Source organism: Anopheles stephensi, chromosome 2, assembly GCF_013141755.1.
Source record: "Anopheles stephensi strain Indian chromosome 2, UCI_ANSTEP_V1.0, whole genome shotgun sequence".
Classification (NCBI taxonomy): Eukaryota; Metazoa; Arthropoda; class Insecta; order Diptera; family Culicidae; genus Anopheles; species Anopheles stephensi.
In genome coordinates, this window is record NC_050202.1 from 43,348,710 (window position 1) to 43,368,439 (window position 19,730).

At 43.5% G+C, this 19,730-nt stretch overlaps 3 protein-coding genes and 1 long non-coding RNA gene across 9 annotated transcripts; 2 read left to right on the top strand and 2 right to left on the bottom strand.

Annotated features, from left to right (window-relative positions):
* Positions 1-476: 476 nt before the first annotated feature.
* On the bottom strand, positions 477-2,857 carry LOC118507526 (serine protease snake-like). Its single transcript, XM_036046092.1, has 7 exons — positions 2,652-2,857; positions 2,503-2,586; positions 2,161-2,437; positions 1,992-2,080; positions 1,828-1,925; positions 1,186-1,745; positions 477-1,108 (listed from the first exon to the last, which is right to left on the bottom strand). The coding sequence occupies exons 1-7, from the start codon at positions 2,719-2,721 to the stop codon at positions 529-531; spliced, it is 1,758 nt and encodes a 585-aa protein (XP_035901985.1). The 5' UTR covers positions 2,722-2,857; the 3' UTR covers positions 477-528.
* Positions 2,858-3,696: 839 nt separating this feature from the next.
* On the top strand, positions 3,697-5,979 carry LOC118507527 (probable low-specificity L-threonine aldolase 2). The gene is made up of 3 exons (XM_036046093.1): positions 3,697-4,164; positions 4,901-5,363; positions 5,429-5,979. Exons 1-3 carry the CDS (start codon positions 3,918-3,920, stop codon positions 5,874-5,876), a joined length of 1,158 nt encoding a protein of 385 aa, XP_035901986.1. The 5' UTR covers positions 3,697-3,917; the 3' UTR covers positions 5,877-5,979.
* Positions 5,980-6,433: 454 nt separating this feature from the next.
* LOC118507522 (glycerol-3-phosphate acyltransferase 1, mitochondrial) lies at positions 6,434-19,645 on the top strand. 6 transcript variants are annotated; one of them, XM_036046086.1, is made up of 8 exons: positions 6,434-6,676; positions 14,318-14,507; positions 14,977-15,087; positions 16,268-16,615; positions 16,700-17,170; positions 17,273-17,568; positions 17,663-18,690; positions 18,762-19,639. In XM_036046086.1, exons 2-8 carry the CDS (start codon positions 14,328-14,330, stop codon positions 18,935-18,937), a joined length of 2,610 nt encoding a protein of 869 aa, XP_035901979.1. In that variant the 5' UTR covers positions 6,434-6,676; positions 14,318-14,327; the 3' UTR covers positions 18,938-19,639. The 6 variants fall into 6 exon arrangements, with proteins under 6 accessions (XP_035901979.1, XP_035901978.1, XP_035901980.1 ...); XM_036046085.1 differs by lacking the exon at positions 6,434-6,676 and adding an exon at positions 7,362-7,387; XM_036046083.1 differs by lacking the exon at positions 6,434-6,676 and adding an exon at positions 9,378-10,370 and having other exon boundaries at positions 18,762-19,645.
* LOC118507529 lies at positions 6,438-7,230 on the bottom strand. Its single transcript, XR_004905662.1, has 2 exons — positions 7,065-7,230; positions 6,438-6,900 (listed from the first exon to the last, which is right to left on the bottom strand). It is a non-coding gene; the product is annotated as an uncharacterized LOC118507529 (long non-coding RNA).
* Positions 19,646-19,730: the final 85 nt, after the last annotated feature.

A 19,730-nucleotide genomic window follows, 5' to 3' on the forward strand; every position in this document is an offset into this window, starting at 1 on the left:
TTATTGTGTAGGTCTGTTTTCGGATGCTGGTATTCGTGATTTGTGCTGGGCATTAAAATGTACACCTTACGCGGCGCGTACGAATGGCGAAGTATAATCAAAACAAACAAGTTATGAGACCGGCTCTGGTCAGGGTTGAATGGCGTACGGTCTAGTTGATCAGTATGATCTTGAAGGAGGTAAATGAGACAAAAAGTATGAGACAAAAGTTGTTGAAGTAGGTTTCAGATTGCTTTTCTTGTTTTTATATGATTAAGCAAGCCTACACAATCGCTGACTATTAAACTTTTTGGTTGATAGATGAATTCATTTGATTTGAATTCGTTTAAATATTTGAATTAAATAAATCAACTCATTGGGCAGCCCGGCAGTCCGAATTAATCCCTCTTTTATGTGCTTTACATACCGGTATCAAATCCCGTTCGAATTATATTCTTATTCATAGGACCCCCATCTAGTTAAGAAAATCCGAAACACAAGTGCTTGCTGTGCCTTATATTTATGAATAACAATGTTTCTGGAAATCTTTCACATATCCTGTGCCATCAGGTAGAGCTGAGCCTTTATCCACGGATAGTACTCGCTGACACGGGTGTATATGGCAGGTTGATTCTGAGCGCACTGTGCTCCGATACTGTAGATCCCGATTACGTAGTTTACCGGTCTCCAGTCCGAGCTCATGTACACGGTGCCGTACAGTCCAGTGCCAGATTCTGCACAAGCCGATGGTTCCTCGTCACAGTGTGCAACGTCCGCATCGGGCAGTACACACGCCTCTGTCAGTGTCAGATTGGAGTAGTACTTTAGCCGACAGTCGATGTAGTACAGTGGGGTAACGTTGTTTACGGTGATGGCGTTTGAGACAGTGTCGTATCCGGTCGAAATGAGCTTCGCAGGCATACGATCCTTTTCCGGCCACATGCAAGCCGGTACACTGTGCTCCGCAATCGTAATCGGTGCTTCCAGTGCCAACAGAGCAATGTTGTAGTGGCTAGAATGGTGGTCAAACATGGGGTGAATCACAGTCGACACCACATTACGTATTTGGATTGCTTTTTCATCGAACGCGGTAATTCCAACTTTTACGGTACTGGTTTTTGACGTTATTCTACAAACGAGATGGAATAATAGTGTAGTTAGCGGTGCTTACTGCTGTTGAATACGGATCGGTCCCATGTAACTCACCGTAGCACACACTGGGCCGCAGTCAAAACAAATTGCTTCGAAATGAGCGTTCCGACGCATTCCACTTTGCCTTCTTCGCTGCGTATCAAAGCCAACTGCGAGTGGAGCTGCTGTTCCTTGGTCGTTCTTCTGTACACGTCGTACAGCTCGTGGCAGTGTTCGACTTCGTGCGTAATGTTTTGAAGTTTCGCTCGTTTGTCCTCACTTTTCAGCATATCGTCGGTAGTGCAGCAATTCAGGGGATGGTCTCCATCGAAGCCGCACTGTTCCAGACCGGTTAGATGCCGAGCCGAACTTTTCAGCTGCTTGAAAACCCGTGGGCAGGCTTCGATGCGCAGACAAACACCTTCCTTATCATCTTTGGTGATACACTTTTCACCTAGTCCTGCGTCCGGGATTGCGAATAAAATTCGGTCGCGAGCAATAACGTCGCGAATCCAGTCGGCGTACCGTGATACCGGTACTAGCTGCTGCTGTTCGTTGCAAAACAGTCCCACCACCATCGGATGCATGGAATATTTGTCCAGATCGCGTATTTGCAGCAAACTGCCGATTGGATTCTGAAACACAAGAACACAGGATGATAATTTTTTGGCCTGTTATGCCAAAACGTGTTACTGCTGATAACACAACAAGACTTACCCTTTCGCACCACTGTGTGAAGGTTTTGTTTAGGCAAACTTCTTGCATCGATGCCGAACAGACGGTAGTGTTTTGAATGAGGTGTTTCAGGGTGGAATCTAAAAGCAAGACATTTGTTAAATTATACAGAACTGATTTTTGTCGATCTTGCTTCTCAACCATACCGTACGCCACATCCTGCACTTTAGAGTAAGAGATAAGATTGTCCATTGGCCATAGACAAGCGGCGGTGTTTTCTTTAGGTAGTTTGTAACTGGAATCGTGCAAATGCTATGTTAACTTCATTTATCTAATCAATCACGTTGCACATAAATACTCGCAACATATACATACTCGGTTGTCCCGTTTATCCTTAGCAGAATCGGTGTATTTTCGCTGCTGATCTTCAGAGCCTTATAGTCAGGGTAGACGATGCGATCAGCGATGGGAAGATCAAAGTTGTTCTGCAACTGCACTTGTACCGACTTCCAGTCCTCCGGTACACAATCGGCCGTCGACAAAATATAATAATCGTTCACCAACACTCCCAGACAGGTGGAAGCATTTTTCTTGACCAAAGCCACATGGCAGAAATCGGAGTACACCGTTCGAAGGTATTTCAAGGGACATTCTGAAACAGCGATGTCAATAATGCTTTTAGTATGCACGCTTTTATGCACCACAAGCCAAACTTACCATCAATCTCAATATGCTCGTAAGTCAAAAAACGGTTTCGAAAATCTTGCAACATTGATCGTCCATCGTATTCCTGAGGATTAGCTGCGGAGGAACAGTAGAGTAGCGTTAATTAACTTTGCTTCAAGCCACAGCTCTGATTAACTCACAACTTTGCGATGCGCCAACGATTGCTATTAGCACCAGCGCAAACAAACCAGCGTGATACATGCTGATCATTACTGAACCTTGATGGCTCGAAACTTGTTTCCTCAACGACTAGCACAATGAGACTGGCAAGCATCGATGGTTCAAGTCTAGACCACCTTGCCTTCCGTCAGAACAACTTATCGCTTCGGTGTATCCCAATTCATCCCTTCCCCAAAAGTCGATTCTCAAGTCGGGAGTCCGTGTGAATCCCACTCCCGTCCGAAGACCCACCGTTGAGCAAGAGCAAGAGGCTGAAGGCAGAATCTAACCGAAAAAGTAAACAATGCAAGAAGCAAAAAAAAAACTTACATACAGCCAATGATGCTCGCGTGAATAGTGATAATCAATCTTCTTGCTGTGTGAATATTTTATTGAATTTAGTGTAATAAAAGTATGTTTAAAACTGAAGAATTCATAAAAATAAGAGCAATGTAAGAACACTATAATAAGCGAAAGCTGTATCCCAAGGCTACAGCTGATTACTGATCTGGAAACCCCAAAGGTGCCAGCGGGTTTTCCCAACTAAATGTGATCTCTTTTGGTGATAATTGTGTGTCGATGAATGCTCGATTTTGAGTTCGTAGAAAACATTTTAACTAACCTTAGTTTATTGCATGTTCACTAACTTTTGAATGTTGTGCATTTTACTTTAATAGGATAAGAATAGGATAAAATTAAAAATTATATTTGTACGTTATGGTGATTAACGCTCAAATATTGTGTATTTTTAATTGGGGGAAAAATAATTGTATAAGCCCTACTTAAATTGCTACTACAGCGTTAAACATCAGTGCTTTTGATGATCGTATCGAACAACATCAAACACTGAATATTTCGATAGACCCAATCTATCCTCTCTCTTTTTATCCGCCGCCAACACATATTTTTATGCTCAACGATGCTCTGCAGCATACGATCGTATCACCATCGGACTGTTTATTGCGCCCAGTTGAAATCTTCAATCGGAGTTCAGTGAGTTGGGCAGCACTAGATTAATAGTAAAAAACACACAGAGCTTAACAGCACCTCAATCAGATGTTTGTTATGACTTATCAGCACTGTTTACCGAACAGATTTCGCACTCGCGCTATGCTCCTGATGTACGCTCGTTGCGTATCGTAAATAGTCGTAAGTTACCTGCTTTCGTTCGGATTCGTTCAGTCTAGCAAGTGCCAGTGTCGGTGAACGTTGTGCTGGTGGAAAAGTGCGCTCTCATCATCATCATCATGTATTCGCAAAGCGCAACCAGTGATAACGGGGCCGCGGACCATGTGCGTGTGGTCGACTTTCGGTCTGATACGGTCAGCGTGCCAACAGCGAGCATGCGCCACGCAATGTTCACCGCCGTGGTAGGCGACGATGTGTACGGTGAAGATCCGACCGTGCGCAAGCTGGAGCAAAGATCGGCTGCATTGTTCGGCAAAGAGGCGGCACTGTTTACGCCCTCTGGCACGATGGCGAATCTATTGGCGAGTGAGTTTTAGATTACCTTAACTACGCTCAAGTGAATTATGGGAAAGCAAATTACCAATGCCCTTTGAAAGTCTGATCGTGTGGTTGGATAGAGTTTTTTTTTTTCATTTTAATAGAACAGCCAGGTCGTATTTTTGGTTAGTTAAAGTTTATTTAATTCAATTAAAAATAAGTTTATTTTGTGGTATTTTGAAGTAGGTTTTGGAAAATAATACTTTTCTTGTGGAAAATAATACTTGAGGTGTTTGTGCTGATTGCATAGCATTTGATAAGACATTGACTGTTATTGGCTTCAATCAAACATGATTAAGGAATCTGACTTCTGATATGATTGTTTATTATGAGACATTGATAAATTGTGCGTGGTAACAGTCGATTTGATGTGGACAATAATAACCATATTTTGATAAATTGCTATCGAAATAGTGTTTCTGGATTCTTCAAGATCATAAAAAAGATGGTGCACCAGAAAAGCAGAAATTAGATTCATTAACCTATTGAATATGCGAAGGAAAATTAATAATCAAACTGGGTAAAAATTTGAATTGGGAATTTATTCGATAGGAAGAAAAAAAGATTCAACAGAAAGACATTGACCGACGTAAAGACAACATGAAAGTGAAAGGAGTAATGCAAAAATTTGAAACAAATCACCAAATGGCACACCACATTTTGTTTATTCCTCCATAAACAAGATTTACAATACGATTTACAATTGCATCTTTTTCATCTTTAGTGATGGTCCATTGCTCGCGCCGAGGCACGGAAGCCATCATCGGAGATATCGCGCATGGATTTCTGTACGAGCAGGGCGGTGCGGCACAGATCGCCGGAGTGCTGTTAAACACAATCAAAAACAATCCGGATGGAACGTTCTGTTTGAACGAGTTGGTTCGCAAATTTCGTGGCTTCGATGTTCACGAACCAGACACGGTGCTCGTCATGGTTGAGAACACGCACAACATGTGCGGTGGCAAGGTGATCCCCTTGGATTGGCTCGAGAAGTTGGCTGCGATTTGCCGCGAAAAGGGTGCCAAAGTGCATATGGATGGAGCCCGTGTGTTTAATGCGGCTGCATACCTGAATCTGCCCGTCTCACGCGTCGTTCGCGACGTGGATTCCGTGTGTTTCTGCCTAAGTAAAGGACTTGCCTGTCCGGTTGGGTCAATTTTGCTCGGAACGAAGGAATTTATCAAAGAGTACGTAAGATATGCCAAAACCGGTAACTGCTTTTTAATACTAAAGCAATTTTATATTTTTCCAGGGCACATCGTTTACGTAAGGCGCTTGGAGGAGGCATGCGCCAGGTAGGATTTCTGGCAGCCGCCGGATTATGTGCGTTAGATGAAATTGTTCCCAAGCTGAAGGATGATCATCTTCGAACGAGACGCATCGCTGAGGCCATTGACCAGCTAGGAAGCCCCATTTTCAAAGTGGATTTAGCTAATCTGCATACCAACATTTTGATGGTGCAGATCGTCAGTAAGAAGGTCCATTCGAGCGATTTTGCGCACCGTTTGGCTATTGTTACGGCCGGAGAACTGGAGGCGGGTGTAGTTGATGCGGACGGACAGGGTATAGCCGTGAAGGTGAGTGCTCGCGATTGGGCATTCGCACGAATTGTAATCTATACCAATATTACCGATGAGGAAGTCGAGCTGGCAATCAAAAAGATTCGCTATGTTATTGCAGAATATGAGAAGGATCTATAAAAAAATTTGTGTACGCACAGCTGGGCAGTGATAGTTTTCAGAGTGCAGGTTCATAAAGAAATATGAATAAAGAATGATGTGGTATTTTACTGAAACAAGCTGATCCAAATTATACTTAAATGTTATTTCAATTCAGTGGTGGGTCAAGATATTTGAAGGGACCTTCAAATCAAGCGGAATGGCAGTTGAGGACCCGCTAATTGTGATGTTAGAGGGAAACAACAGGATTTCCCTTACCGGTGATGCCCACGTGAACCATGCCACTGTTCACCACTGTCAATTAGGTACAAATTGTACAAAGGACATTAAGTAATAGTATCGGTTATTTCTTGTATAATGTTTCGATGTAGCACATTCGTTTTCAAAATTAAATCCAGATCCGTTACTATATTTTATACTGTAACTTTATTATTGCAGATTTAACAGAAAAGCAACATTTCAACTCACCCTCGCGCATGCCTCGCATTTGACACATTCGTCAAATAACAACCCGGTGTTTGACGTTTGCTTCGTTGAATGTCGGAGCGATTTGACAGCTTCGTTAAAAATTGTTTGTAATTATTTCGGTGAAAACATATCCGCACGCCAGCATTCCAAAACGTGGCAAACCAAAGGAAATTCGGATAAATTAAAAAGAGAAACAATAACCAGTGAAATTGCATGTGCTTGTCCGGTGTATTATATGGTACACGGCAGTGTCGTTGATTCCCTCGGGCAAGCTGAACAAAAACTTTCACCGACAAAACAAAAGTTGGTTAGTAGGTGGCTTGGTTTCGACAATCGTAAACTGTTCTTGCAAGGTAAGTTTGATAAAATTCATATGGTTTTACTGTTGCGGCAGTAGTATTTTCGGGCTTAAAAACAATTCAATTGCATTTCTGGGCTGTTGTCCTTGGTGGTATATGTAAACAAGCCAGAACAAGCGGTGAGTCTATGAAGCGACTTACTGATCCGATCCTCGATGCTCTTCAGATGCAACTTGCACTTGTGCAACAATTTCCGTAAGAGAAAACTTTCTTTCCGGCTGATCGGAAAATTTGAAACACGTTATTTTGCAAAAAAAAAAAAAAAAAACATTTACACTGTGTAAGAAATAGTGAAAAAATACATAAAAATTGAATTTGTCAATGCCACGCAGTTCAAGTAAGCTAGTTGAATAATCAGTTTAACTCAAGTATAACACTTTACCATAGTTACTGTGTTAAAAAGCTAGTCTTTTCTTATTGTAGGTTTTGCCGACCGTAAATAATCTTACGCGAATGCTAAACTGGTACAAATTGTCAGCTTCCTCCACACACTACTACTGACGATCGGTGATCGTTCGTTCCGACCACACAACCGACAGCCGGATCGGCGTCGTCATCAGTGCCGAATCGGAAAGCGGTTGAAATTGTTTACACAGCAAATGCCAAAACGCGACGTATTCACACACTAAACCATGGTCAGGCAAACGATTATGCATGTGCTTCCGAGCATCACGCCACCGCGAAAATCGTTGCGATGGCGTATCAGTAAGTAAGCACGCGTCGTGCGGTTCTCCATTCGTGTTACGGCCGACCAACCAACCGACCGACAGACTGGCCGACCGGCAAACGTATCAATTGACCGTGTTCGCGTCTGATCGAGCCTTCGGTTCACGCCGTCCCGTTTACAGGGCGGCGATAGGGTGGCGATCTTATTTACGTCACGACAATTCAGCGGACTGCGGAAATCTTATCTTGTCCGCTGGACCGGAGGTCAATCCTTAGTTTGCGACGAAACATGTAATGCTTTTGCATGTCGGTCGATTGATCTGGGTGATTCCATTCAATTTTTGTTTCCAGCTTTATTTTTCGGGAGCTTTTATTAAGTCGATTAACACCGTCTCCTTGCGTGTGTGTGTGCGTTTAGATTAGGCCTGCGTTTTAAGTACTCTTGCTTCTGTTATCTAATCACACTGATTGTTAAGGTAGCTTTGACCATCTTGGGATTTGTGTGGTGTTGTTGGATGAGCTAACTCCATGTGTCCTGACTTTTTGAACCTCGGGCTGGTGCTGTGGCAAAAGGGCAATCTGAACTTTGAACATCCAGCGGGCGTGTGCGCCTTTGCCATCGATGATAAGCACAAACCCCTAGGGGTTCAGTGATGTATGGGGGAATTTGGTGGATTTGGTGTGATTTAAATCAGTCGTTTGTAGACGTTTGCCGATCGGGATTAGTGGCTGTTGCTTGGCAAATCATTTTTTGATAACAATTATCGCACGTTGGGATGACAACGATCATCCATTGTTCCTAATCAGTTTGTTTTAGATTAGAATGTGTAAAACTATGGAGGATGAGCAGATTTATCTATATCTAAACGATGTATGGCGATTAGTCAGCTGTTCTTTGTGATTGATATTAAACACTGCTTCAACGTTTATAAATAGCACAATATTATGCGGAACAATTCAATTTAGACATAATAATGTAGGCATAATGTTTATTTGTAGCTAGTCATTTAGTTTTTGTTTTTATCGCAACCTCAAACGATTCTCTAGGACACGATACGAGCGGTTGAGGTTGGTCAGCATCACGCTCATAGACTCTGGTCCCAGCGAATTGAGCGTTGCAGAGATTTTTAGCTTTTTGCGTACGCAGCACAAAGACGTAGCCAACAATATTTACGATGTGTTTTCCTTCTGGCTCAAAGCTGCACTTCCTATTCGATCGTCACCGGGTCGGTTCCTTCTCTATCCATTACACATTGGATGTCCATTATTGCCCAAGCGGGGTAATTCTTGATTCTGATCTTTATACATGCACATATGCATGTAAATGTAAATATGTAACGTGTAAATTTACACCAATGTTACGAGAAAAGATGATACCTTTTGGTTTTTGTCGGCTGTAAATTGGGTTTTTCTTGACTCGTTATTTTCCGATTCCATTTGGTACGAGGAACTCGTCGTTCCATCCATCTGTCCTTATCGAATTGTTGTGTTGTTGCTGTTTTGTTGTTGTGTGTGACAGATACGAACAAAGACGACAGCGAAGACGCTAACCAGGCGATGCTGAGTGTACTGTAGCATTAGTAGCTTGGGAGTACATTGTGTCATGCCGTAGTTCCACTTGCCTGACCCCATCTATAGCACCACCCTTGCTCAGTTCGTTGTCTCCCAGAGTACTCTAACTACCCGCCGCGGCTGATTCAATGTGCGCACGGGGTTATCAGTCAACCTGCCCGCTAATACAGCGCCGGAACGCACACCGATCGACGTTCCGAGCATACTGGTGCTGTGTACTGACTGTCTGGCGGGCTGGCTGTGTGTTGGCCAACGGCGAATGAATAGCACGGCTCGCGAAAACTTCGTCGTTCGGGCCCGCCTGCCCGCCCCGTTTGTGAGAGGGAAGGGTGGGTGCTGTGAAGCTGCAGGGTCTCCTTCGAGAGTGTGCGTGCGATGGCGTGTAATCTTTCGCTTGAAAGCCTCAGAATCAAAACCTTCTGGGCAAGAGGGTGGGTGGTGGTCGCGTGGTGAGGTGACGGGACCGTGCGAATGCGATTGTGGACGAACAAAATCATCGCGAACGGCGCTCGGTGCCGGCAGTCACTCGATAGCTTCTCCTATCGTCGTCGGATATGGTCAGACGAATGGCATCAGCGTGCGCGACCGGGGAGAGATAGTTGGTTTTCTTGATTAGTGATTATACGTTCCCGTCCGCGTGAGTCGACGGGTCGTGCCAGTACGTGTCTTGGCAGTGTTCTTGGTCTCTCCGAGCATACCTGATTGTGTTGCGCGTGGTGAAAGTGGAGCTGGATGGAAGCAGCTTTGTTCCAGTTTAGAAGCGTAACCCAGTAGAAAGAATACGGCCATTTGTATCTGTACCATTGATGATACCGTTTCTCGAACAAGCTGCTAGTGTGGCCGATTGATGTATCGAAGGTGGATCGATTCGATGAAGTGCATCCATTGATGAGCAAGCATCGGTGATCACGCGGTGTTCGGCACCCGCGAGTATCAGATTCGGCACTGTGGTATTTCTGTATACGGGTTTTGTTTCATTTGCTTTGAACCGGTGCCAAAAAGACAGTGCTGTACCGTGTTCGTTGTCATTGTAGTGCAAGCCTGTCGACGTCATGCTCGGATGGTAGCGACTAAAAGTGAAAGGAAAAAGGGAGAACTCTGTTTGCGCCTAGATTGGGCTCGTGCGGGTGCCTTCGCTAAGACTTTGGAGTCCTGGTCACAGGACATGCAAAGTAATAAGCTAGTGATGATCGTTGATTGTGTGTAAGCATTGTAAAGCAAAATCAAAGTAAAGTGCATATAGGATATGCAAGGACATTTACATTCGTCCTTGTGATCGGTCAACAAGCGTTAGGCCTAACTGCGCTCGTTCGCGATCATTGATTAGAAAACAGAACCGTGTGATTTGTATTGCTGGATGCGGTAAACCTTAAACGCACATCAAAATGCTGGGAATTCTGGAAGTGTTGCTGTTCCTTTGCATCATAGGATACTTTTTCAACAAAGAACGGTAAGGATGTGGTATGGCCGAGTGTAGCCTAGTAGCCATCATGCGTTGATCAGTGGTGCTGGAATTGCTTTACTATGAGACCTTGCTTTGGGTGATCACGCTCCAGATCGGCGGAACGATTCAACCATGTACTGATCCTCGTTATCAACAGTTGTTCTGACAGTCTGAATTGACCTTTCAGTGCACCCACTTTGCGTGGTGCTTGAAAAATCTTCGCCTGAGTGGTATGTGTGTGTGTGTGGGGGGGGATCTTGTGTCAGCCACCGTGTGTGGTGTAGTTTGCTTTCTTCCGCTCCTTGCGTTTGATTTTCATCCGATCAACTGATCGATCGGTCGATTGGTTGTCCGATAGCGATTGCCTATGTCTTCCAATTGATCGATTGCAAACCTTGCAGATTTTTCAAAATTGATTGGCTATAGGAACGAAAGATTTGCAGATGATGGTTACAGAAACACCGCAGCTACGGTCGGTGGTTGTAGGTGGCTAAATTTCGGAAGTGTACGAGTCGATTGGTACGTGTCAAGTACGAAACCTCGTTTTACGGGAGTGAGTGTAAACCCGTCCAGCGCGGTATTTGGAAGCAATGTGCGCATTGATTCGACACACCCGAAGGTAACATCAATGGGGGGGACGTGCATTCGGAAGCCCTGTGAGGGCCACGGTGACATTGGATTCAGTCAAGCGAATGCTACGTGCGTACGGTTGCTGTTCCCACCTATCTGTCCAGCTTCTAGTGGTGTCAAAGAAGCGTAAGATCGTACGCTTGGTATCCTGGTATTTGCCACCATTGGATCCAAACTGTGATAGCTGGTTCGGCTGTGTGATTAATCAGAGCTCTTCAGCACAGTTCGCAGGGGAAGGGACAATGTGCGTTTGTGAATTTGAATAACTCACTTAACCGCGTCACGAAATGGATTTCAATTTGTATACGTGTTTTGTGTGCCGTCGATGTAAACATTTAAACACTCACAATTGCTTCAATTGTACGACACATTACGATGCTATGCTGGCATGCGTTTATGGAGAAGAAGTGTATATGACATCTAAGACGTTTTGAGTGTGTCTATGTGTTCAGGTGGTTTTGTTATTGGAAAACTGTAAATGTGTGTCGTTTCTAAGTCATGTGAGCGCACTGTAGGGGGAATAATTTGGGTGTCAGAATAAATTTAATTTGTTTTGGTCACTAAACTGTTCATCAGCAAACCAAATTCCATAAAATAAGCGAATCTGAGCATCTACCGTAGATGTGCTGTCTGGGTTAAATCATTAAATCCTTCAAATAAATCGTTCTAGCAAGGACATACATATTCATTACATACTGATGAGAATCTAGAAAAAAACTTTTCTTAAAGTGGACATGAAACTAACACGATCAATATCTTTCAATGCGGTTATCAAAGACAAAAGAATTCTAGAATGCAGATAATCAAAGAAATCCAATCACTTACCCTTTGTTCAATTGCATCTTAAGAGTATGGAATTTCCCACGATGCGGCGAGACCGTGTGCAGTTGACATGCGTCTTTCTACAGTTGTCACAGCTGCTTAATACCGGCGTTGTTAGATTTGCATTCGGCGTTCTTTGTTGATGCGAAATTGTCTTAAAAAATATATCTATTTGTAATGTTTCTAGTAGCAAACACTTCCGGATGCTAATAACCTCAAGCTTTTTGGGTGATTAAATCTGCATTTACTTTATGTAATAATGGAACCGTAAAGGCACTGTAGTAGGCCATTTGCATAACGCCTAACGCTGACATACTAGCTCGATTTCATTAATGAGGCATGCAGTGGATGACACCAACCGGTCACCGTTCATATTTAGAGCACCGCTATTTTACAAAACTAGGAAATACGATTACCACAAACGGAACAAGTGAAATGCAATCTTCCAACTGCATTGCAAGTTGCGTGAGTGTATGCGCACGTGTTTATTATGTAAAATTTAGCGAACGTCAGTAGAGAAACGAAACCGGTGTTTGATTGCATTGTAATAAGTTCATATATACTTACAGTTGTCGGTTTGAACTTACGCAGCAAAATTAAACTCGTTTTTCTCTGATGATCAGTGGAATGATTCGTTGCAAAGATAGTGTCGTTTGTTTGTGCTGTTTGTATTTTTCGTAACGTGCCATTGCGCACTTGTGCAACCGTTGCGTACATAGAGTGTCAAGGCCGCCGATGGCAATAGAGAATCAGCTAAGCGAACCCAGTAATGCAATTGATACTTAGCGTTTTCTTCCCGTAGCGTAGGGCTAAATTAACTCTTTCTCCGAGGCGTACAGAGTGAACCAGCACCACCAGTCTTTGAACCAACGAAAACATATCGAAAGAGGTGGATGAATTCTATACAAGTTTCTTCTGCGATCTCAAGTGGAAGTTGGCTTTATCAGTGTGTGATTATTTGTATGTTGTTGACCAAACAGTATATAAAAAAACTCAATTGCAACACTTTGTGGGATTAGATTAGAAGTTTTGATAACTGTGTAAGGGAAAATCGATTGATTGACGATTGATTGCATCTTCAACCGTTTGCTTCTCCGCCCCGCCCAGCTCGGCATGCTCTGCAAACAATAGCAGCAAACAGGCAGCGTCCAACCAGGGGTAATGGTTAGAGCAGTATTTTGTAAATGTATCAGTACCTGCAGTATCAGCCACCCCTTCCTAACTGTGTCTTGCCGTTGTGAGAGGAGGAGGAGTATTTGTTTGCTGCTACCAACCCTTTCGTTGCTCGTTATTGTAAAAATATTGATCCGCTTAGCAAAGGGCACTTATCTTGGTGGTGTGCTTCGAATTCGCGGAAAAAAGCTCCCTTATCTAGTATCAAATTGTCTGCCCCAAAATATCCATCTATTCGCGTTGGTCTGATCTTAACCCTTCGACCTTGACACTTCCCGGGAACATTATCAGGTTGGTTGATAATCGACCTGACTTGTGGGTTTGGGGGAGTGGATTTACTCTAATTAGTTGCGTTTATCTTTGGCGTACGTGCTTTGTATTGTCCTGGCGACAGGGTACTGCTGCAGGTCATTATCCTATAACAGTTCAATGGCACGATTTGGTTGACTTTGGACTTTGATTTAATGGTGACTTATTTTGCCTGACGTTTATCGACATTGGTTGATGAGATACCCAAGTACAAGTGCGGGTGATAGGCTTGAGTGTTCAATCAATACCCGTGGAGTGGCACGGGCGCTGGCTAATCCTCCTGTTGTGCAAAGTTCATGTTGCCAAGATTAGGCCGTGGTATAAAAATAAAAAAGAGGATCATATAATTCTTATTTCCCATCCCATTGAGCCTACATGGTAAGTGGTGGGTAATATCGATACTTCAGGCAGCTGTTGTTGGTTGGAGTGGGTAAATTGTCCTTTATCTGTTTGCTATTTGCGTTGCAGGTTGTAAAGAATTATTCTTTGAAGCACTTATGGTCGGAATTTTTTTAAACAAAAAGCCTAAACTCCAGTTCCATAAATCGAATGTATAGGCACTACCGTGTAAGAATTTTTTTTTGCTCTTTTTGTTGACACTACAACTTCAAGAGGCCCAGACACTGCGTGCTGCCTTGTCTTATAGTTTTCCCAAAACTGGATAATCAGTTTTGTCTTGAAGGATACAGTGCGGTTGATGTTCAACTTTGAAACACGTCCTGTGCTGTATGTTAGAAGTTTTGATTAGTAACTATAACATATTACTAATCAATTCTGTGGAAAAGCTGACTAACTTGTGCACAAAATCTACACTTTTTGTATCCACAATTTTTAAATAAAAAATTGGAAATTAAGATGTGGATAATTATAAGACTTCTCATCTTATCTTTCCTTTACGTTATTTTTTCAGAACAGAGTCATCTTTAATATATTTCAAACAATCGCTTAAATGGGCTTATTGTGAAACACATAATATTTGCTTGTTATTATACCAGTATCTTCTCTTTCAATTGTTACAGAGCAATCGATATGGTCGATATCATATCGAACCGCGTTCAGGAGGCATACGGCTCCTTCCGGTTACCGAGCATGTTTGCACCGGGAACGGACACCCAACAAAATGGAGGATTTTCGACCTATTCGATGCTTAAGCGTTTCGGCGAGGCTGGAAGACGGCAGCGTGAGTTAAATGCTGACATTGACCGTCAGGTATGTACAGGATTCGGAACAGTTTCCTGCAGTGTAACTAATCCGATTGAAACAATGTATGTGCTTTTTTATGTTCCTGCTGTGAAAACTGGTTGTGAATAACTTGATTTTAATTTATATTTTTCCAATCCTCTCAAACTATCGATGGTGCCGGAATCTATGTTTTTTATTCTTATATATGATTTTGTTTATTTTTTTTTTCTTCTTAATTTTCAACTTTTATTTTGTTTTAAATTGCAATCCTTCATCATTTGTACCCACGGAATTGATGTCGATACACACACGATCCACGATGCATATTTGCACATTACATGTACAATACACGCTCACACTAAAACGTAAATCATCCGCTGCTCCCACCCGCTGAAAAACGGTTTACGATCATCTTCTATTCGAACGTACGTACGTGCTGGATTGATTTGCAAATTGGACATATTTATGTTTCGTCAACACGGTTGCGACGCCGCAGGTGCGACAGCAAAGTCTCTTCCACATAAAGGAAATGCCGATAACGCACGTGCAACCGGAATTGAAACCAATTCCTGGCATGGCATGTCCACACTGCTCGCCGACAGAAAGCGTAAGTTAGTTTGTAAGCCTATCTATCACCTACGTTCATCCGCTTACATTTCTGGACCATATACGCGCGTATCACCAGTATAGGGCATCACCAGTTCGATTGTTGTAAATTAACACCTTTTTAGACTGTGTGATAACTTTGCACAATCAATGTATTTTTGTGTGTGTTCCATGACTAATACAACAAATTCGAGATTTATTCGAATTATATTATTTATTATTATATAATTTATCTTCTATTGATTGAGTGATGCAATATTAGTTAGGATGTAAAACAATCTTTCCTTCAGTCTTAAGATATATTTGTACATTTATCTGCATGCGGTTTATGAATCTTGGTAGGTTTGGAGCTTTTCTATCCTTTGTAATTTATCTCCAAATTTGCGACAATTGACTTTCACTACTCTTTTGTCTACGCCCGTAAAATAAAACAACTGCACGAGTAAAACGCATTTACATACAGGTTTTTTTTACCATTTAGCACGTCTAGCATTCACGCGACTCTGTTCTCACTCGCATTCCGCCCTTGAATGATATACGCGCATTACATGATACCGTTTCTCTCGCACAATCTCACTGTTTGATGATCACTTCTAAGGTGCGACGATGGCGGTGATGATGATGATGATAGTCATCGTCCAAGAAACTGAGAGATTTGAGGCCGATTCGCCCCTCGGGAACGTTTGCACTGGCAGTCAACGCATTGCTCTCGATTGTCACGGGTTAAAATTCTATTTTTACTTCCCCTAGAAACAGATGGGAGTGTGTAAGTCTAGGTTGTCAAAATTATTCATTTGTGGGTCACCTAGCCTAACTCTCTGGTTAAAATGTAATGTTGATGGACGTTTACATGTGAAGTGAATTTTAACAGTTTTGTCAAAAGAATCGAAGAATCTTGTCGGATCGTGTAGTACCAGATGGTGTAAAAATGCACAATGTGGGCGTCGGGAAGCTGGAATTCAAGGTGGTCGTTATCTAACCGCTCTGGAACCGACGCAAGTGCTGGCAGCGGATGCCAGCATCGTATCTATCAACTGGATCACGTTTGGGTGCGCAAAGGGTGTTATCATCGCGATGCCTCATTCCTATCACACATTACACCAAACCGAATCTAATCTGTGGTTTGTTTTGCTTTCCTTAATCCTCTCACCTGCCGACCACCGCCAACTATTACTCAACAGCGTCCTCAGCTCGACGCGGACGATCGGCGACGCCATGCGATAGACATTCTGCGCGTAACAACCCACGCTGGAGAGCAGTACGCTCGTGTCAACAATCCCGGATCCTTCGACTGGGGTGTTTGGTGTCCGCATCTAGCTCAGGCCACGCGCGTGCGCCGTTTCTCGTACCCGCAGGTAGCCGGTGCCGTGTTGCCCGATGAGCGTGTGCAGGAGGCCCTGGATATGGCCGCAAAAGAATCCATCAACGATAAACGTGCCGAGCTAGGAGTTGCGGAGAATGATGAAAGCTTTGACGAAGATAGCTACTACAGTGCGATGCTACGGAATCATGAACGAAGAGCAGGAAAGGTGAATGTTGTCATTGGATTGTCAGATTCGCCTAGAATATAATTTTACTTATAAATGCTTATTTTTCCTTCACCTTTGCCATAGATCTTGATCGGTATGCGTTCAAAGATTTCGAACCTTGTGTTGCGCATTACCTCCTGGGTGCTGTATAAGTTGCTGCCCTGCTTCATGTCCGGTGTGGCCGCCCATCCGGCGCAGGTGGAAATGATAAAACGTGCGATCGAAAAACACCCAGACGTTCCGTTGATCTTTCTGCCGCTTCATCGCAGTCATTTGGACTACATTATGGTTAGCTTCATTCTGTTGAACAACGATATCAAGTGTCCGCTGGTAGCCGGTGGGGACAATCTTCGCATTCCCGTGTTTGGTAGCATTCTGCGTTATGATGGAGCGTTCTTCATTAAGCGCAAGATCGACCCGCTTACCGGTAAAAAGGATCACGTGTACCGAGCAATTTTGCACACCTATCTGCAGAAGTGTTTGACGGCCGGGCATAATGTCGAATTCTTTATCGAAGGTGGTCGTACCCGTACGGGTAAACCCTGCATGCCGAAGGTAGGTTTCGCAGTGATATGTTTACTGTAGCATTGTATGTGGCTCGCAACTAAATAACGTACTATAAAGTAAATATAATCTTTTATTACTCTCCTTGCGCAGAGTGGCATTCTTTCAGTGATTGTGGACGCATTCAATGACAAAAGTATCTCGGACGCATTGATCGTACCGGTGTCAATCAACTACGAAAAGCTGGTCGACGGTAACTTTGTGCGAGAGCAGCTGGGACAGAAGAAAATTCCGGAAAGCTTTGCTTCGGCGGCATCGGCAATCATGAAGGTGCTGAAGGCCCGATACGGACTGATGAGGATTGATTTCAATGAACCGTTCTCGCTAAGCGAGTTGGTCAAGTCGTTGCGTAAATCCGACACCGCGCACAATTACACCCCAGAGATGCGGTAAGTAGAAATGCAGCTGTACGTTGAAATTTGCAGCCTGTGGATTGTTGTTCATTGATCATTTGAAATGTTATTCGTTTTTTTTTTTTGTCAGACGGCTACAACACAAACCATCTTCATCCTCGTTGTTCGGTACGGACGTAGTGCAGGAAGAACAGGACCAACGGCAACTGATCGACAACATTGCACGCCACGTGGTGTACGACAGTGCCCGTGCCACATCTGTCATGACGACAAATGCTTTAGCGTTCCTACTGCTGAACCGTTTCCGTGACGGAGCGCCACTTTCGATTCTGGTGGAGGCACTCGATGAACTGCGTGCCGTGCTGAATGGAGTCCGTGATCTTGGGTTCACGGGTTCTTCCGACGACGTCATACGCTACGCAGCCGATCTCTTAGGCCCCGGTCTAGTGTCCAAAGAAATGCGCAATGGGCAATTGTTCATCAAACCGGTAGTTATGATTCCGAACGTGATCGAGCTTTCCTACTATTCGAACTGTCTCATACCTCACTTTGCGCTCGAATCGATCGTGGTTACGTGTGCAACGTTACTGAAGCGTGAAACGGAGCGCAAAGCAAACACCGATCGGCACGATCACGTGGAAGAGGTGACGGTCGGACGAAGGGCGTTGCTAGAAATGTGTATGGAGTTTGCCGAGCTCCTGATGTATGAGTTCATCCTATGCAAACCGTGCCAGAAGCTAGAAACGGTGATTGAAAACACACTGCAGGAACTCTGCCTGCGGGAGATCCTGTTGCAGCCGGAACGGGAGTTTACCGAGGAACAGATGATGGCGCGCAAACTGGCACGAAATTTGGAGTGCGACGGATTGGATGTGGACGATGAAGAGTTGGACGATTATTTCGATGATCAGCACAATTCCACCACGCACGGGCGATTTGGAATGGATGAGGACGATACGCGGATACACTTCCCAGCAGAAAAGCACTGCGATCGGCTTGTGCTACAGTCGGTACTGGCACCGTTTACGAACACATACTCGGCAGTGGCGTCCTCGTTGCATCAGCTGCTGGACGGTAATTCTATAGTGGAATCCGAATTTATTCGCCTGTGCATCAAAGAGATTAGTACCCGCGTAGAGCTAGGAGACTGCAAATATGGTTGGTATACGCTTTAATATGCCGCACAGGGTGTTGTATGCTTACTAACAGACGCATTCGTTCACTTGCAGGTGAAAGCATATCCACCGACACTGTACGAAACTGCCTAAAAGTTTTCCAGAAACGGTCGTACATCGAGATTACAAACAACAATGGTGTGCGGTTGGTTTCCCTACAAGCCCCCTACGATACGATGGCGGAACTGCAGAACATAGTACAAGAGGTGCACATTTTTGTACCGGTTTAGCACCGCGGCAGGATCTTGATCGTTCCAATACACCTATCCAGACGATACCAAAAGCAAACAAACGTTTAACCAAAAGCAAACGTTTGTTTGAAGCACATACGATGTAATTGTGTGTGGCTAAGAAGACAAAACAAGCAAGGAGGGGCAAAACGATGCGAAAGGTTTGTGATGTGACTTTGTGAAACCTCAAAAGACTGTTTGTTTACTCCTCCGCAATTTACGCTGAAAGCACAAAGAATGAAATTTACAGTCCAAAATGTAAACTGCTGGGCAGCGGATGCGATGCAATCGGTCTGCCTGTCGTGTATAATGTTAGAATGAGAGGAACTTTGTTGTTGTTTTTTAGGAACCTAGGAACATACGTTGTAATTGCTCAATCGGACCCGGCATCACCGTAATTTCCAGTGAAGGATGAGCAGTGTCTTATCCTTCGTACAATTTGTATTAGATAAACGAACAACACATTTGGTGAATAGAACTCATATCAGGTTTGAAAGTAACAAAGTTTACATGCAAATCGTCGGCACGGCACATACACATTTAGTACGGCCGGAAAGGTAATTTAGCAAGCTGAGCAAAACATTATTGCGGGTATTTTGCGGTAAAATTTATTCAAATTTTTGTATATGCCGGACATGTAGATAATCAAGTGACTAGAATCGATTGGAAATTTACTGAGTGAAATACATAAAATGATAAGACAATGAAGCATGTCGAACATTCCTAATCGTATTTCTAGGGTCCGAAAGCATGATTTGCTCATGTTTAAAATAATAATATTGTTCCATTGTGA

Bases quoted from the DNA above. Each gene is read 5' to 3' on its own strand.
- LOC118507522 (XM_036046083.1), top strand. From the start codon at position 10,306: ATGCTGGGAATTCTGGAAGTGTTGCTGTTCCTTTGCATCATAGGATAC. The intron at 16,616-16,699 runs GTGAATGTTGTC...CCTTTGCCATAG, and splicing joins ATGAACGAAGAGCAGGAAAG to ATCTTGATCGGTATGCGTTC. The intron at 17,171-17,272 runs GTAGGTTTCGCA...CTCCTTGCGCAG, and splicing joins GTAAACCCTGCATGCCGAAG to AGTGGCATTCTTTCAGTGAT.
- LOC118507526 (XM_036046092.1), bottom strand. From the start codon at position 2,721: ATGATCAGCATGTATCACGCTGGTTTGTTTGCGCTGGTGCTAATAGCA. The intron at 2,081-2,160 runs GTATGTATATGT...GCACGATTCCAG, and splicing joins AGGATAAACGGGACAACCGA to TTACAAACTACCTAAAGAAA. The intron at 1,926-1,991 runs GTATGGTTGAGA...TCTTGCTTTTAG, and splicing joins AGTGCAGGATGTGGCGTACG to ATTCCACCCTGAAACACCTC.
- LOC118507527 (XM_036046093.1), top strand. From the start codon at position 3,918: ATGTATTCGCAAAGCGCAACCAGTGATAACGGGGCCGCGGACCATGTG. The intron at 4,165-4,900 runs GTGAGTTTTAGA...TTTCATCTTTAG, and splicing joins GATGGCGAATCTATTGGCGA to TGATGGTCCATTGCTCGCGC. The intron at 5,364-5,428 runs GTACGTAAGATA...ATATTTTTCCAG, and splicing joins ACGAAGGAATTTATCAAAGA to GGCACATCGTTTACGTAAGG.